The sequence below is a fragment of the Microtus ochrogaster genome, linkage group LG1 (genome assembly GCF_000317375.1).
Source record: "Microtus ochrogaster isolate Prairie Vole_2 linkage group LG1, MicOch1.0, whole genome shotgun sequence".
NCBI classification, from domain to species: domain Eukaryota; kingdom Metazoa; phylum Chordata; class Mammalia; order Rodentia; family Cricetidae; genus Microtus; species Microtus ochrogaster.
Window position 1 is genome coordinate 35,024,461 of NC_022027.1, and position 19,592 is coordinate 35,044,052.

The 19,592-nt window shown below is 36.1% G+C and overlaps 1 protein-coding gene across 1 annotated transcript in view; it reads left to right on the top strand.

Annotated features, from left to right (window-relative positions):
• Positions 1 to 10,888, top strand: part of LOC101982509 (transmembrane protease serine 11C) — a 47,586-nt gene extending 36,698 nt beyond the window's left edge. Inside the window, exons 6-10 of the mRNA XM_005359417.2 lie at positions 649 to 687; positions 4,127 to 4,298; positions 5,780 to 6,039; positions 7,005 to 7,147; positions 10,727 to 10,888. Coding sequence (XP_005359474.1) covers positions 649 to 687; positions 4,127 to 4,298; positions 5,780 to 6,039; positions 7,005 to 7,147; positions 10,727 to 10,888 — 776 coding nt within the window. The remainder of the gene's footprint in view (positions 1 to 648; positions 688 to 4,126; positions 4,299 to 5,779; positions 6,040 to 7,004; positions 7,148 to 10,726) is intronic.
• Positions 10,889 to 19,592: the final 8,704 nt, after the last annotated feature.

Below are 19,592 nucleotides of genomic sequence, written 5' to 3' on the forward strand. Positions count from 1 at the left end.
GTGTGTGTGTGTGTGTGTGTGTGTGTGTGTGTGTGTGTGTGTGTGTGTGTGTGAGTGTGTTAAACATCAGGGCAAATTATAAAAGAGGAGAAAGAGGACTAAAGGGAAAAAGAGGTAGGAACAAGAGATGGTAATGGAATATGTATCATGAAAGCTGAACCAGTGTTCGGTGGTAAGAGGAAAGAGACGAGGCATCCAGAAGAAGAGAGACATCCAGAAGATAGAGAGGCAATAAGAACAAAGTGTAACTATATACTTTGAAAAATAACAGTGAAATCCATCTCTTTATATGTTAATCAAAAAATTAATTTTAATTTTAAAAATGTAGTAAAAGTAACAACATCCTACTTACTAGAATTATTTGTTAAGGTGTGTTCTAGAATTTGGTGGAAGGTCACTATTTCTTGTATGTTTTAGGACATCTCAAAACTAAACTGCTTTATAAATAAATTATAGTGGGGAACTTTAGCATTTTTAAAAAAATAAGTATAAATATTTTCTTTTTCTCTGTTTTAATTCATGAACAGAACTGGTAATTAAGATAGATAACATGTTTACAGGATATCTCCAAAAGCAACATAAGTACCATTAGTGTTAAAAATAAAATGTGTTTATAAATGTAAACATTTTCATTTTCTTGACTTTTAGACATTTCAATGCCAATAGCAGAAGATCTTCTCAATACATGTAAGTCTATCAACCAAGTTATTTGCCATCAAAAATTCATCCTTAAAATGACAAGGAGACCCGCAGTTGAAGTGTAATAAGAAGCCTGACTTTCAGAAACATGATTGTACTGTAGTAACAGATTACTGAATGTTACTGTAGGAAGAGATACAGAGTGACGTCATGGATTTAAAAGAAGGAGCATTGTTACATGCCATGATGGCAGAGAGGACCTAGGGACAAGCAGTGGTAATTAAGAATTTAGAATCTAAAATCAGCTTCATGCGCATTCGGAGTTTCAGATCTGGATTCTAGAGTGAAGGATTAGCATAAGTTTTTTTTAATGTTCCAAGCCTTAGTTTCAAATTAGTGTGAAGATAAAATAAGGTAGTAGGAATAAATTACTCACCAGAGTGTTTGCACTTACAGTTAGCCCTCGGTGCATGTCAGCTTTCTGTGTTTTATGTGTCACCTGTAAGAATCCCAGGCCTAGGAACTCTCTCTGGAATGCTGACCCTAGTAACTAAATTTGTGTGCAGAGAGCCATATGCTTTATATGCAAACCACTTCTTCCTTGCTGGGCAAGGCATTGTTTTCACCCCCACCCCCACTCCATTGCTGGTCTTAGGAAACATGATCCTTAAAGTGGCTGGAACTCAGAGCAAGCTGTCAAAGAAAGCATTTCATTTATCTGGGGACAAAGACTGACTGGGGTAGCTGGATTAGAGCATTCACCCTGTAGAGCTAGGTGACAGTGACCCAGGCTGCTCACCTACCCCATAGTCACCACTTAGTTATTTAGTGGGAACCTGGACAAAATTTAAACACAAGGCTATTTAAGGTTTCTTTTTCAGAGATTTTTGATTAAACAACCCACAAGCAACTTAATAAGACATCTTTAAACCAATTATGGCAGTGAAATTCTCAGTATCTGTAAATTGAAAATCCACAATTGGAAAACTGTCAGGTTCATAGACGTCTTTACAGGTCCGTGAGCAACGGTCCTAAAGATATCATCCAGTCTATCTGCTCCCCAACTGGAACACTAAGACCCTTTCATATCAGAGTCCAGAATTTGACTTGATCCAGCTAGAGTTCTGGTCACATTTGTAATAGAAAGATGAGGGTATGCAGAAAAAACAAAATAAATGTAAAGAACAGAGCATCAGCATGTGACACAATAAAGTATATTAAAACATATTAGAGGTAAAAAGAGTAGGGTGGCAATAAAACCCCTGTAGGTTCCATGATGGTTCTGAAAGTATCGGCCAGCAATCTTCTGCTCTGAAATTTACCATCTGCTCTCTTTTGGTATAATAAAGCTACAGGGTTCCACATAGGACTTAAGCAGAGGTAAGAGGCAAGGTAAGACTGCGGAGATAGTGGCTGAAAGCGCAACAGACACAATCATGAGTAAATGGGAGCTTCAGATGGAAGCTGACGAATGAATAGAAATTGAGAATTATGAGTAAGGTCAGAAACAATGAAGTCACGCCTCCTAGGGAGGCACCTAACCCACAGAGAAAGACCTCTGGTTTTATATTTCTCTGAAGGAAGCTGAGGAAAAGCCAACTTCCTTTAGGAGGAGCCCAAACAGAAATGAGGGTAGGGAGGAACCACTATCCCCTGGGTCTGGATTAGTTGCTTTATCCTCTGTAGAGTCGGTGATGTGGGAGTGGAAAGAAAAGAGAAGGGAGTGACAGTCAATGAGTCAATGAGCGTACCCATTAGACATGGCAGCCACAGCTACGTGACTCAAGAATGGAGCTTTAACCCAAGGTTTAAAATGTGCTAAAAAGCAAACCAAATGGTTTCAGGACGTCAGTTCAGTTAGGAACTTTAAAAGTGTGCATGACTCTCCTACGCTTCTCATGCCTTTCTTCCTTCAGGAAAGAATATCTCAAAGTATATCTGCCACTATAATCATGCATCAGTTGTGAACCTACTGGCCAGCTAAATTTTTTAAATTTATTTAAATACTTAAATGTACTTAAATGTTCTTCCCCCCCCCCCCGAGTCTCTGTGTAACAGCTCTGGCTGTCCTGGAACTCATTGTGTAGAACAGGCTGGACTAGAACTCACAGAGATCCACCAGCCTCTGCCTCCCAAGTGCTGGGATTAAAGGAGTGAGTCACCACTGCCCGGCTAAACATTCTTATTCTTGATAAAGGTCAATTATGCTGTCCAGTGTGTCTTACTCCTAACAACATTGACACAAAATTGACAGCTAATTCTTTGTTTCAGTGCTTCTCCAGTTTATCATAGGGTAGCTGGCAATATCCCTGACCTTTGTCTACTGGGTAGCTATAGACACTCCCCCAGCCTCCACTCTCTTATAATAATACAAAATGTCTCCAACATTGCCAAATACTAACAACCACTGCCTTAATCTATGCCTTAAATAGATTACGATTTTTTCCCTCTCCGAATGAAGTAGTAAACAAATACTTTTATTCCAAGTTTTACAGTTTTAATTCTACAAATATTTATTGAGTTACTTTTATGTAATTTGTTCTCTATGGTAGGTTCTATATACATATTTTTATCAAAAAGCATAATTTTTAATCTTTTTTAAAGATTTATTTATTTATTATATATACAATGTTCTGCCTACATGCATCCCTGCAAGCCAGAAGAGGGCACCAGATCTCATTACAGATGGTTGTGAGCCACCATGTGGTTGCTAGGAATTCAACTCTGAAAGAGCAGACAGTGCTCTTAACTTCTGAGCCATCTCTCCAGTCCCTAATTTCTTATCTTTAAAAGTATTTACTGATGAGATGGTGATCTCTAGGAAAAGAAGACAAAGAACAAACTCAGCACTTTATTGGTATAAAGTTAAGATAGTCAAGGTAACCAAAATCAGCCTGATGAATAATGAACTATACTATCACTATGAATTTGCTGTCAAGACATCAGAGTCTAGCTGTGTTATGTTTCTCAACTGACAATAATGTACAGACGAACTTCACAGAAGCATATGGCTTTGGAAGTGCTGGCCATATTCATGTCATTTCTTTTGTCTAACTACTGTGTATCAGGACTTCTATTGGCTCTATCTCATAACATTCATATTCAGTCTCACTTTCATATGAATATTTGCATGCCATTTGTTGCGTTTTTAACCTTCACTGATGTTTAAAACCACATATTTCCTCGTGCAATATAGTAAGGTTGGTCTCTTCTAAAACCAAACCTATAATCCTACCTACCTCACACATCAAGTCATGGTAAGACAAGAAAGACACAGAGAACATGTGAGTGATAAGCACAGAAGGATGAGATGACAATGTACTTAGAGTATATTTCAAGAAATCATATCAGCAGTAAATCCATCCAAATTTCTCCAAGACAGCGAGCTTTTCTTAGTTACTAGAGACATATGTCATAGGTAGTTTATTTACTACAGCAAGACACAGGCATAAGCATTATCAACACTGATGAACTCTCCTTGGAACAGGCTGTGGACGACGTACAATTACTCCCTCAGGCGTCAAAATAGTAGGAGGCCAGGATGCTGAGGAAGGAGAATGGCCCTGGCAAGCAAGCCTTCAACAGAATAGTGTCCACCGATGTGGAGCCACTCTGATTAGTAACAACTGGCTTATCACTGCCGCTCACTGTTTCACAAGGTAAGGTAAGCTGTGTGAAGGGAGCAAAGGCACTCAAGTACTAAGAGCCTGATAATATATATTCCTCCCAGTGTAATCATGAAACTATGCCTCCAATGCCTCCAACTGCTTTATACCCCAGTGAGGTACAGCCTCAGAATATCTCATTGATTAATCAGTACAATAGCAAATAAAGTACTCATCCTACAGAACCTTGTCAAAAGTAGAAATATTGACATTTTGGACTAGATATAATCACGTTTTGTAGAAAGTTGGCCTGTGCATTGTGGAACACTTGGCAGCCCTCCTTCCCTCAACCACCAGCAATCTGTCTCAATATTAACAATAGTGCCTCCAAAACATTGGTAAAGGAAAGTTGGCAAAATGGTCTCAAAGACAGAGCAGCCTCAAACTTGCTGTATAACTTGACCTTACCACAAACTTGCAATCCTCCTGCCTCTGTTTACTAAGTGTTGTGATTACAGAGGTGGACTATCATGCCCAGAGGAACTAATGGCTGCTTTAAAGGGTGCATGATTGCACTGAGAGATTGCCACCTCTCCATCTTCCCTTCTTTTCTCAGTACTAGGGGTTGAACTCAGGGTTTTGTGCATGCCAGGCAAGCACTCTGCCACTGAGCTGGATAAAAACAAAATTCCACCTCTAAGTTGTTCAGCTCTAATGAAAACCTTACTTATTATAAGTCTTTAGTAGACAGTTTGGAAACATTCCAACAGGACTACTTTTCAGAAAATAGTGTACTCAATAGCAAATAACAAGCAAAGATGGAAGACAAAAGTATTTTATTTGTTGTGTAAAATGACAAAAAGAAAAGATATAAATGATATAATTTTCATAAATTCTTTGTGTTCACATCCTACCCACTTTGTATTAAATCTTGTTATTTTGTGCTGTCATATTTACCTTTCTAAATTCCCTTCAGTATTTTCCATTCCATCCAATAAATAAAATGCACTTTCTATAAATTGTCATTTCTCTTTAATTATTTTTAAGCTAAAGTCTCACTACACATGGCTCAGAATGACCTCAGATTTACTTTGTATCCCAGAGTGGCCTCAAACTCACCACTCTCTTGCTTCTATGCCTCAATTGTTGGGCTCATATGCCCAACTGTTGATTATCTTTTAAGTCATATTTTATAGAGTTACTCAAAATGTATACAAACAGTTTTGTTTTTATTTATTCTTTTATATATAGCTTTTTGGTGAGAGTGGGGGTGGGGAGCTTGCCATAATGATGTATACCTTTAATCTCAGCATAAACGCAGGAAGCAGAGGTAGATGGATCTCTCTGGATTGAAGGCCAGTCTCAAATTTGCTTCTACATAGCAAGTTGAGGCCAGTCAGAAATACACAATGAAACCTTGTATCAAAAAAAGTGCTATGGAAATGCAAATGACCAAATTAGTTTTCAAAGGTTAAGTGACTAATTCCTTTAGTCTAATATATAGAAGTTTTAATAAATAAATCTATTTCCTTTAGGGATGCAAATCCAAAAGGCTGGAAAGTTAGTTTTGGGCTTCTTTTAAGTAAACCACAAATACAACGAAATGTCAAGAATATTATAATCCATGAGAACTACAGTTACCCTGCACACGATAATGACATAGCTGTTGTGCATCTGTCTTCGCCAGTATTATTTGCAACCAACATTCGAAGGGCATGTTTACCAGAAGAGACTCAGAAGTTCCCACCCAACTCAGATGTGGTGGTCACTGGCTGGGGAACATTAAAGTCTGATGGTAAGTTCCTCACCTCTCTCCATGACAGGATTCCAGTTCAGGAATCAAAAAGAAATAATTTCAGAACTACAACTAAATGTGAAAAATAGTCTCTGTAGATCATTTAAAATAATATGATGTACAATGAATTGAAAATTGTGTTCAGTATCATTTATTTAGAAATTATAATTTCATAGAACCATTTGCCATTGTGCCCTTGTAATGACAGTTATCATAAATTTCTTTTTATTTGGATACATAATTTCCTCTGACATTAATTCATTCAATAAATATTTATCTTTCATTGAGGAGGTAATATTTGAGCAAAACCCACTTATTACATGAATTCCATGATCGTACTTCTATAGAGTTAGTACAAAAATAGATTTAATATCCATTTTTAAAACAGGAAAATAAGTTAAATGATTTTAAGATTTATAATTACTGTAGTAAGCTTAAATAAAAATGTTTAAATGATGATGAAATTTTTGCTTATGATGTGGAAAGTTTAATTTTACTTTCTAAAACATTGTAAAAGAAAACAATCCTGTCACAAAAGATAGACAAACTAGTTCAAAACGTGATTGTTTTCAGTAATAGTTTGGTATGTAGTGTGTTCAGAAACATTTCTTGCTTTCACTACATTGTGATTTACACTGCCTGAAAAACAAATATAATTTTAAAATAAAATACTAACTCAAAGAAACTCATATTGAGTTTCTAAAAACTTATTATAATTTGGAGGGCTGACAACACGGCTCAGTGGGCAAAGCACTTGCCTTCAAGCATCGGAACCTGGACTTACTCACAGAACCCACATGGTAGAAAGAGAAAACCTACACTCCAGGGGTGACCTCTGACCTTCACATCCATGCACACGCATGCACGTGCACACACGTATGTTCTCACACAGTAGATATGCAAATGTCAATATGTGATTTTTTTTTAAACACGCTTTTAAAAATTATATGATATTGTTTCTTCAGGAGAAAGTCCTAATATACTCCAGAAAGGAAGAGTGAAGATTATTGATAACAAGACCTGCAATAGTGGAAAGGCATATGGCGGAGTGATAACACCTGGAATGCTGTGTGCTGGGTTCCTGGAGGGCAGTGTTGATGCCTGCCAGGTAATGCCATGATTTTTTTTTCTGATAGCTTTAATTTTCAGTGGACAGTGCAATTTTCTCAATCTTAAAAATATGGGTGTATTTTGTGGCTAAATCGTCTAACTATAATGTAAATTGGTATCAGTAAAATAGTATGATTCTAAGGCAGTCGGTTTGTTACTGGAAGCAGTGTATGGAAGTGAAGGAGAGACTCAGAATGAACAATGAATAAGTGAGATACATAGTGGATAACTTTAATTTGACTGGTCTATCTCCAAGAGCCGTCATCTTAATCTAATACTAATTACTTACGGAGCTTTCACAAGCTGGTTCCAACATCCTCCTTATTTTATTTACTTGACAACTTCTAAGTGGAATCCCACGTACGAGGCATGATGCTAAGACATTAAGAATATCCCTTTACTTTAGTTGTGGTGACCTCCTGCAGCACATTTTAGTTTGAAACCCATTTCTGATGAGGAGTTCGGGCAAAGAGACAAGGTAGCACTCTTAAGTAAACTGAGAGAGCAGGGACTTAAACAGAGAGGAATTTTGATCTTGCACCCATTCTCTGAATTCTAAACTCAGTTACTTTTCCTTATTAATGAATGTGTTTCTAATATCCCTATGTTGTTAATAAGTAATAGTTCTGAAGCTTACACAATACGCAAGTAAAGTAGTCTAGGAAGGCGCAACTAGTGGTAAACCCAGGAAGAACCTCACTTTACTCAATCACTGTACAGAAGTGTTTTATTGTATTACGTATAGGGATATTGAAATGAGTAAACATATCCCTATACTCTAATAATAAGAAGACAAGCAAATAAGTATTTATAACACACAATTGCCCTCTCTAATTACAGGTTTTCATCTTTCTTGTTTTCAAACTAACTGAGCCTATTCTTGGAGATGAAGAAGAGCTTAAATCCCATTGTACTTAACTGGCTAAGCAGACTTGTATCTTCTAACCTGCCACAGCCTAAGACCCATGCTTCAGCAATTGTATTTACTACACCCTTTGTGGCTTCATCTTCTACTTCCCCCACACCTATGCTAATAATCTTGAATCACAGTGAATCACAGAGTAATCTGCCAACTCTATCAGCTTCTACACACTAGGTAAAATGCTGTCTTCTTGTAAATCCAAGGAATTTAATACATGTGAATCCTTACCTAATGTAACTCTGGTATATCTTATTGTGCTATGTCAAACCTTCATCATATTTTTCTACATATTACACTATGTCTCAATCTTCTTTAGAATATTAGCTTTCTAAATACTAAAAAATGAAGAAATCAAAGGAAAACCACCTTAATTTCCTTTCTTTGTGATACATTTCTATTTGTACCCAAGTTCACCCTCTTGTTCATCAGCTTTCTTCTAGTATTAAAAAGTAATCACTTGCCTGTTTTCTTCACTGTCTCCTCCAATTTAGACAATTATTTGTACTCTCTATTAATGTTAGCTTTCATATTTTAAAATTCCCCATTCTGTTGAATCCTTTTGTATATTCTGTAAACATCAAGTCTGTCATGAAGCCAAATCTTAGAAACTTCCTGTAACTCATATAAATCAGTACCAAATGCACCATGTTCTGATTTCAAAATAGGAAAATAGCCTAAATAGACATTTTTTTCCAAAGAAAAAATACAAATCGGATCTTAGGAGATAGTTTAGCCACTCAATCATGAGGACCTGAGTTGGTATTCCCCTGTATCCATGGGGGAGAAAGCCAGAAAAGGAAGTCCATATCAATAATCCTAGCCCTGGGAAGAGAGAAAAAGGGGGATCCCTAGCTTGACCATCTAGGTGAGTCAGAGAGCTCCAGGTTCTGTAAAAAAGAGACTTTGTTACAAAGATAAGTTGGAAAGTGATCAAGGAAGACACTTGACATCAACTTGTGATCTCTGCAAGCACACAAATATACACATGCACACAAAAAAAAAACACAGACACCTTTTCATTTGAAAAAGTACTCAAAATCAATGACAGAAGTGCAAATTAAAAACACAATGAGAAATCACTTTAAGATAATATGAATTATGACTATAATAAAAAGAAAGGATGATCTGTAATGATATAGAGAAAATTACACACTAATGATAGAGAAAACGGTACAGTCATGATGGAAAACAATATAGTACTTCCAAAAACAAACACACCAAACAAAAAGTCATAGAGAAAGTCAAATATTTCAGAATCTCATGAAATCTTTAAAGACTGTCTCACTAAAATAGAATATACTGACATCTGTCAAGACTGGAGAGAGGGTTTAGCATTTAAGAGCACGTTCTGCTTTCGCAGAAGAAAGACATGAGCGAATTTCATTCCCAACACCAATGTAGAGTGGATCACAGCTGCCTCTAACTCCGACTTCAAGGGACCCAAGCTCCCTTCTGGCCTCCACATACTCTGGCATACACAGAAATAAAAATACAACTCTAAAACAAATTAATAATAATAACAAATGTTATTAAGGATGGGTGGGTAGGAAAAATGGAAAGATACTGCTCAAAACAGGGTACAAATTTTGCTTTAGGAAGATTGTAAGTTCGGGGATCTAATATATAGCACAATTACTTTAGAATAGCATATTATCCACTTGAAATATGATGAAAGTAGAATCATAGTATTCTCGTATAAGAAACTAAGTATATGATGTAAAAAGTTACTTTCCTTACTATAGGGACCAACATTTGCTCAAGAATAAAAAAACTATGTCCAATTTTAGTGGAGGGCAAATATACACACCTTCCTTTTCCCCAAGCATAATAGTTACATAGGGAAGAGCATTTCTCAATATGGTGATGACTGCATAAGAAGAAATACCTTCAACAACTCCTTAGTTAATGTAGCAAGGAGGCCGCTAGCTAGTTTCCAACTGCTTAGCCCCAAAATAATCACACAGAAACTATATTATTTAAATCACTGCTTGGTCCATTAGTTCTAGCTTCTTTTTGTTATTGTTATTGTTTTGGTTTTTTAATTTTTATTGCTTTGTAAATAATACCACTCAAAATTTCCACTTCCTCCCCTCCTCCCATTTTCCTCCCACTTCCCCACTCACCCTCCTTCTTATTTACTAACTCTTACATCTTAATTTAACCTATTTCTAGTAAGCTGTGTATCACCAGATAGCTGTGACTTACTGGCTAAAGTTCCTTCTGACTCTGGTGGGCCTACATGGCTTCTCTCTGACTCTGTCCTTCTTTCTCCTAGCATTTAGCCCAGCTTTTCATGCCTAAGTTCTGCCCTGCCATAGGACCAAAGCCATTTTCTTTATTAATCAATGGTAATACATACAGAGGGAAATCCCACATCAAATTAAAACTAAGTTGAAACATATCATACTAATTTTCCACTCTTGTATTGCATTAGTCAACAACATATACTGACATACTAGTCTTTAGAAAATAATGACACAGAAAAATATGTTAGACTAGTACCATTTCAAGTATTGAAATATCCAAAGTATGAGGTTTCTTCTGTTATATTCTCATTTTTGGTGCCCCCTTCCATTACTACAAAAGAAAAACAGATACAATTTATAAATTAGATACACTAATTTATATTATTGACTCTTTTTTTTTTCTCTGCAGGGTGATTCTGGTGGGCCATTGGTTAGTGAAGATTCTAAAGGCATCTGGTTCCTTGCTGGTATTGTAAGCTGGGGAGATGAATGTGCCCTTCCAAACAAGCCTGGTGTCTACACTCGGGTGACATACTATCGAAACTGGATCACATCCAAAACTGGACTCTAGTCTGGCATTTTTCCATAGACCAAAGGTCAAAGGTTATATAACAGTTAAATAAGTTTGCAATCCCAAAAATCACATTTCCTTAGATATTTCTCTTCTTCTACACATTTAGACAGAAAATTTAAAGGTATGAAATTTGAGATTTTAGAGTTATTTTATTAAAGTTTGATGAATCTTTAGTGAGAGTATAAACCAAAATATATAATGTTCTCATTTACTCATTTTCAGAATGTATATAATTATAGGAATGAATAAGGTCTTAGTTTATTAAGGAAATACTCTCTGCTACTTTGGAGGGGCAGATATTAGGGTAATGTATCACATGAGCATTAGTTATACATGTTTCTGATTATATCAGTCATCTTCTGCACTGACCAGTTCATGGATTCTCCAGGATCAGTGTGTTTGAAGACAGAGTTCAGCGCATTGCAGTAATACTGCCCATAAGAGTTACTCAGGAAAATGTATCTATTTTCTTTTTGGTCTCTGCAGCAAGACTAATTCTTCTAATTCTTTCTCATCTTAAATGATAGAAAACAAAATGACGACCCTATGGATTTTATTCACAGATCACAGTGTTTACAGACATTTCAGTCTCTCAGATTTCTCTCAGAAGGTGATTCTCTTGCAATTGTAAGATCATCCATGGGCATATTAGTCTTGTTTCAATAGTTGGCTTTAATTCACAATGCAAATAATGTCACACTGTTTGTTTCCAAACTCTTTAAATTTCTCAATAATACAAACTAGCAACTAAATAAAGAGTATAGAAATTTTGCTTTCACATCACTCTGATTATTTCCATTCTAGTGAAGGGTACAGGTAGGTATCTGTAACTGCAATGTTATGTTAAGTCTGCTTCCCAATTCCATTGCTTCAAATGCCTAATCTGAGTTCTTTCTCAGCTAGGAGTTCATCACTGTTTCTACAGGACTTTACATTTTTCTGTTTCATCACTAGCAATATGCAGCTACCACCATAACTTTCACCATAAGGTAAATTTTCACAATGCCTCCTACAAATTGTATTAATAATATTAGTTAATATCTACTGTTTCTTACTAGTTTCCAGACAGTTCTCATATATATTTTACATTGAAATCAACTGAAAAGTCCAGGGAACTTGTCCCATGGTTTTTCAATATTGTAGATAATAAGTTAAGTAAAGTATAGAGAAGGCCAACAATTTTCTGACGAACAAAGAGCATCTAATTGCCTGAGCTGGGATTCAAATCATACAACTCTGTTTCAGAGCTCACATTTTTAACAGTTTGCTATGTTATATAATATAGCTATAACCTCAATATTAAAAAAACAGAAGTTGGTGAAGAAAATATGATTTACTGATAGTTTAATCAGACTAGGTCTCTAGTATCATATTCTAAGTGTAGACTTAGGAAACATATGAATAAATTGTAGGTTTACTACATAAATGCTTTTATAGTATTCAACTTATCTTGTTACATATTCCTAAAAATTAGTATTTCTATTATTTGCTGTTTGAGAAAAAAGGCATAAACAAAATAAAAGAAAATGAATATTGGTCAGGACTGACCTAGCTTGGATTCAGGCATGACACTGATCATGGAAGAAGTGGGGTTCTTGACAACCCTTTTTTGTCTTGGTTGACAACCCCTCAAATTAAGTAGAGAAAAATGCAGGAAAAAATAAAAAATAGTTATCTACTAACCCATGCAAAATCTATGTTCTGATTAATAGAATATTACTCAGAGCCATATAATGTAATAAAGACTATATTGTGTTTATTAATGTTAAGTTTTAAGTGAAACATTATGCATGCCATGTATATTCTATCCTGTTGGGAAAAAAATCACACACTAATGACTTAGGCTACCAGTCCTCTCCTTCACTTAACTTCTTAATATACACCAAGAGTAGGAACTGCCTATTTTAGAAAAGTATAAAATATTTAATTTTTGACTCAGAAAGCACTGTCACATGAAGACACATGTACTGTCAGCAAAATTTCAGAGTATAACTTCAAATAAAGATATCTAAATAACACCACTGCATGATGATACACTGTATAATAATACATTCCCTTTCCTCAATATAAGTCAAAACAGAAAGTAAAAACAGTAATAATGGTTTCTCTCCACCTGGGCACCTGTGTCATAATTACTGGATCTCCCTTCAGATACAGGCATTTCTGCCATAAAAAGTCTCTGGCAACACTCCATGATGAGAACTCATGTAAGAGAATTAAACTGGACTTTTTTTACAAAAGCTAGGTGAACAGTGAAGACTAACACATACTATCTGAAGCTGTAAAACCCCTGCATTCACATACAGACATAAAACAAAACTCCTTGACACTAGTTGGGCAATGAGTAATGTGGATATGAAACCAAAATCTCATACAACAAAAACAATAAAATAAATAGTGAAACTACATAAAATTAAAAGTTTATTTATGCACAGCAGTCAACAAAATGAAAGGTCAGCCTACAAGATGAAAGAAAACATTTATAAACATAGATCCGACAAGTATGTAATAACCAAATGTGCAAGGTATGCAAGAAAAGCAGACAGCCCTGTACCAAAAAGAAACGAGAGCCAATAGCACAACTTTAAAATGCATAAATGCCCTAACTGGACATTTCTTCCAGAGAAGACATATATACATGTGCCCAGCAGGTATATTAAAAAGGGTCTCAATGTCAGTAATCATCACAGAAGTGAAAACTAAACCACAGCCATTGTCACCGCACACCTGTTAGGATGACAGCTGTTGAAGAGACAAGAAGAAAGAGGACTGTGGCTGAGAGTGTAAACTTACAAAGCCACCATGAAGAATAATATGAACATTTCTAAACAAACTGCAACTAGAACAACCATAGGCCCAACAATAGTATTAGGTATATATATAAAGGAATAAAATCAGTATCTCAAAGAGATCTCCAAGGGCACCAGGCACACACATGGTACATAGACATAGATGCAGGTCAAACACCCACACATGTAAAATAATGCTTAAAATATAAAAATGAAAGAGAATGAACCTATAGCCCATTATGCTAAAAGAAATAAGTCAGGCCCAATAAAGCAAATATTGAATCATCTGTTTCATGTAGAATGTTTTAAATTGACTAAAATAGAGCTGTGGTGGCTATGAGCTGAAGATTGACAAACATACATATATTAAGTAAGTTTTACAGTTTGAACATATACAATCTTTATCAACCAAATAATTAAAAGAACTTTAAAAACAACAGGGAAACTTTGCTACCCTGACTATAACAATTACTGTGTTTGTTACAGAGGTGAGCACTATCAGGAGGTATGGAGGTATGAACCCATTAGAAAGTTTCCAGGTTCTCGTATTTAGACTAGGAATTGGACAGAAGTACATGGATAGTAGTCATTGAAACAAGGAAAGTTAATCATAAAAATGTGTAATCCATGGGAGAAAGTGGGCTAAGCAAAAACAAAAGTGAAATAGTTAAAATGGTACCACTATGTAAAGAGTTGGGGTTTTTATGGAGTGTAAAACATCTCTGGTCTCATTTATAATGTGTGTTTCTTGTACCGTGTTACATGAATATCTTAAGTATCCACCAGGGGATATACAGTTTAGTATCACAATGAGTCACGAGTCACCTTCAGACTCAGGAGAGCCTCTACACTGGTGCCAAGGTATTGACTGAGGTTTCTATACTGCCTGGTCCTGCAATCATTCAGGCCCAAAGAATCACACAAAGGTCTACAACAAGTATAAACTGATTGGCCCAGTATCTCAGGCTCTTCTTATTAACTAAGTCTTATAACTTATATTATCCCATAATTCTTGTCTATGTTGGCCATGTGGCTTGGTACCTTTTTCAGTGAGGCAGTCACATCTTGCCACCTCTGCTGATGGATCATGACTACAGACCCAAACTTCCTTCTTCCCAGAATTCTCGTTGCCCTGCCTCTACTTCCTGTCGGGTTGCCCTGCCTATACTTCCTGCCTAGCTACTAGCCAATCGGCATTTTATTAAAAATAATACAAGTGACAGGATAAAAAAAACCCATTGTCCCACAGCAGGAAGGCTCCAGCCAGAGCAGGTGGGACTGGTGTCCAAAAGTCCTGTCTACTGGCTCCCTTGACGTACTGAATCGGCAGCACTAGTGCAAGCTCTCCTGGCCCTCACTCTCCTGCCCCAACAATATCATAATAAGTTCTGATACCACTCCCCTTTGCTGGGAGCTGAAGGCTCACTGCCCTGTCTGATTCTTCCTTCAGTTTTTACAGCTGACACATTTGTGATTATTTGTGCCAGGCTGTGGCTTACGGACTCCTTCCACAGATGAGTCAGTATCTAGTAAGACCAGTTTTGTTACAACCTGCTGTCCTCACTAACAATCCCATTTTGTTCTCTGATTTCCTTCATTTAACTCTGCTGATCCTGCTACTTTTCAGTAGGTTTTGCCCTTGTATATACAGGAAAGTACACTTAGACACACTTAGAACCATCTGGCATAATGTGTTTGCTTCTCTTCAAAAGATACCATAGTTTAAGTAAAAAAAGGCTTTACAAACAGAAAACTTATCATTAAGTCAGTGGTTCTCAACCCCCATAATGCTGAGACTCTTTAAAACAGTTCCTCATGTTGTGGTGACCCTGAACCAAAAAGCTATTTCCTTGCTACTTCATAACTGTAATTTTGCTACTGTTATGAATCACAGTGTGAATATCTTATATGCAGGTTATCTGATACTCGACTCACAGGTTGAGAACCACTGAATTACTGTAAACAACACAAGACAAAAAAAAGAAAGAAAGAAAACCTCGTTTCTGTTTGCTCTTACTTGCTTTTAGAAGGATTTTCCTGATTTTAAAAAAGCCATACACCTTCATTTTCAAATTGAAAAGGTTGGGGGGAAAAAGGTGTCAGTGAAATAAAAACTGCTCTCAACTCAAAGAAAATTAGACACAGTCTATTCTTGTGCTGAAAATGAGTGACCATGGCCTGGGAAAAAGGCTAAAGTTATCCCAGATAGTAGTTTCAACACAGTAATACTTTCACAGTTTCGATACAAAGAAATCAAAGACAGTCATAAGTGAAGCACTTTTCAAATGGATATTGGTAGGTACAGCAGGGAGGTGGGTTGCAGCACAGCATAGGGAGTAAGGGATGAATCTCCTATAGCCCTCAGGTGCTGTCTGATGACTTTCTTAGCCTGGGAGTTGGTGGAAGCTAAGGGTCTGTTTGCACATTCCAAAAGAATTTAGAAAATGGTCACAAGGATGTTAAGGAAATACAGAGCGGGGCAACAATGGTCTATATGGAAGGCCAAAAACAACTCACGATAAATTTGGCTCCCTCTTGTAACATTCCAGGTCTCTACAATCAGGCAGGCTTGTAGGATGCTTAGTGTAGCCCAGCTTGATCTAAGAACTTTGGTTTACAAAACATAGCCTTATTACTTTCCCTTAATATACTCTGGGATTTGGGGTCTTTTGTCTTATTCTATATTATTGTAATCTACAACTCTGTCAAATAATAAATATTTAAATAAATAAAAGTATGAATAAATGAATAAATACTGAAAGTTACAGTTCTTAGGATTTTATTATGCAAGATAAACCCAATAAATCAAAATACTATTTACTGTGTATAAAACCATGCATAATAAAAGATTACTATGAAATTGAACAATAAAAAAAATTACTATGAAATTGAAAGAGAAATTAAAGAACATGTCCTAAAATTTATAAAAAGCTAAGGTCCAGGAGCCTCAGGACTCTCCCTGGAAAACTGAAATCGCCTGATCTATACTTCTTTTCATTATGAAAATGTAAGTTAAATTCCATTGCAATAATGTTATTACTGTCAAACATTGATTTCCTAGAAAGTTCTTTGAACAAGTAGACTGATTCTGAGAGAAATGGTGGTGTTTCATTGGAACACTGCTTCGTCGACTGTTGTGTTGGCTGCCTTCTCTAGAGAAAAGTCATGCATTTATGGGAGCCAGCACTCAGACAAAGCCAAGAAAATATCCTCTTTCCCCCAAATAGCCTCCTTTTCTTATGGTGTGGTGATCCGGTAGTTCATCTGCCTCGCTCCTTTCTCAGGTTGATGCAAAAACATAGCTTTTACCTCAAAAGGAATAAGACAGCTTATTTTGGAACAAAATAATTTTTTGGAACACATATTTAGGTATCCCAAAATACCATCTTCCAGCATGGTAATAGTTTCATGAAGTTTTTCTAGATCAAGACACCTTCAAATGCATCAGTGGATTCATGAGGTAGGCGGATTACAACAGAGCAGGGGAAACATCTACTACAGGTCTCAGGTGCTATTTGATGACATCCTTAGCCTTCAAGGTGGTAGAAGCTAAAGGTATGCCTGTACGTCCCAGAATTTTTTTACATTTATTTATTTCCTTATTGTGTGGGGTGCCTGGGTATGTCATGGCATGCAATGGGGGGGGGGGCAGCACTGCTGGAGTCAATTCTCTCCTCCCATCACATGGATTCTAGCGATCACCATGATCCAAGGCCATCATTCTTGGTGGCAAGTACCTTTACCTGCTGAGCCATCTTCCTGATCCTTTCAAATAGCACATTCTAGTAAAATAAGAATAATTAAAGGTTCTAGATGTCCTTAACTTAAAATGCTTTTCAACGGCCTTGTTAAATAATGATAACATCTCTGGGTTTCAACATTGTGGTTTATTTATTTTAATTATTTTGTATTTCTTGACGCAGGGCTCACTATGTAGCCCTGGATGTCCTGGAACTCACTATGTAGATCAGGACAGCCTCAAATTCATAGAGCTCCACCTGTTTCTGCCTCCAGAGTCCTAGACCTAAAGATGTGCACCATCATGTCCCCCTCATCTATGCTTTATTATTATGTCCTGAATATTATTTAATGCTATCCAATAAAAATATACCTTCAAAAAAATGTCATTGGTCATTGACTCTGGAATAAATAGTTACAGCTTATGGGGGGGGGGGTTGGGTTCATGCATGGGTGGGGTTTTTATTTAGATCTAAATCAGTTCTGCCTCCTAACAGCTACGTGATTTGGGGCAAGTCATGGAACAATGCTATGACTCCTTTTCCCCACTGTAGAATTAGGGTAATAACAGGATCTACCTCCAAAGGTAGCCATGAGTATTCAATACAAACATCTATGAAGCACTTACAGTCCCTGACATAATCATATTGGTACTTCTTAAACGAAGTATTTATTTACAAGAGTTTGACACACTAAAAGAATGGGTGTAATAAATATTTCAAAAAACTTAGAAATCCTCAGAAATTTTAGTAAGAAAAAAATAACATCTTAGCACTCATGATTATGAGACATAGTGTAGAATTTGAAGCAGGAAATGTTGGGGTTCTTTTTCTCAAATGCTTATTGAAAGGAACTTCAGGGAACTTTAGGACTAAATGACGTACTTTTTAAAATAGATTTTCCAGACATACTTTGGAAAGGAGAATGAGAAAATAGGGTGAGAATTAAACTATCGTATGTTATATAGTACTTTATACCAGCATATCAATATATATAATATATGCTCAATAAGCACATATATTTTTCCAAATTATATTTTAAATTTTCATTTATATATTTATTTATCATAAATTGTTAAATAATATAGTTCTCAAATATATAGCTTTCAAATTTCTAATTCTGAAGATTATAGAATGAAGATATACTTTAAATTGAATTATGTTATGAGATAGAAATTCTTAAATGTGCCAACACACATTTATCAATACAAGAGTAAAATTTAAATTATACTGATTTAATATTCAGTGCCTCCACCTCAATTTCATGTAAATCAAAGTATCTCACCATGACACACTTAGAACTATGCTTGGAAAGATCAAATACAAGTTTTAGCCAGCCTGTTTTGTATCCCATTAGTATGGCCTAATATGTGGTCAACAGAAGTTCAGTTAATAAAATTGTTGAAATAAATATTATAATTCTGATACTGTTAATTTATGTTTATAGTTTCTTCATTGTAATTTAAATAGAGAATGACAAGGGGCAGCTCAGGGATTGTGAGGATTTGCTGCCCTTCCAGAGGACTGTGTTTATTTCCCAGCTTCTAGAAGACTGGCAGCTCACAACCACCTGGAATTCCTGCTTCTGGTCTCCTTGGACACCTCCACTCATGTGCAAATACATACAAAATTAAAAATAAAATAAGTCTTTTTCTGTAGTAAAGACTAACAGCTCAAGAGTTAGTGAACACATGAAAAGTAAATGTCAGGTGGATCTCAATGAGTTCCAGGCTAGCCTGGCCTACAGAGTGAGTTCCAGGACAGTCAGGTCTGTCCCACAGAAAAGCCCTGTCTTGAGAAAAAAAAGTAAATGATGTCATTATGCTTATGCTTTATTTCATATATTGATGATTTCTGTTTTTCTTGAATCTGATCTACAGAAATTAATATTTCTGTAAGTTCTCAGTGACAGTCCCTACAATTTACACCTGACACGTCTGTGCTGAATTAAGAATTTTTATCAAGGTACACTTCCAGAAAATGCAAGTAAATAGGACATTTTAAACATTGTATATAATTAAATGTCTTTTTAAAATATGCATTTCTCCTAGGATTTGTTCCTTGTCCTCAAAGTGTTTTGCATAAATATTTTGTTATAATGGAGCACATTCTTCACATTTCCCTGTTTAAAGATGAATAAAATCTTTCTTTTTATTATTTCCTAGTTGTCATCAC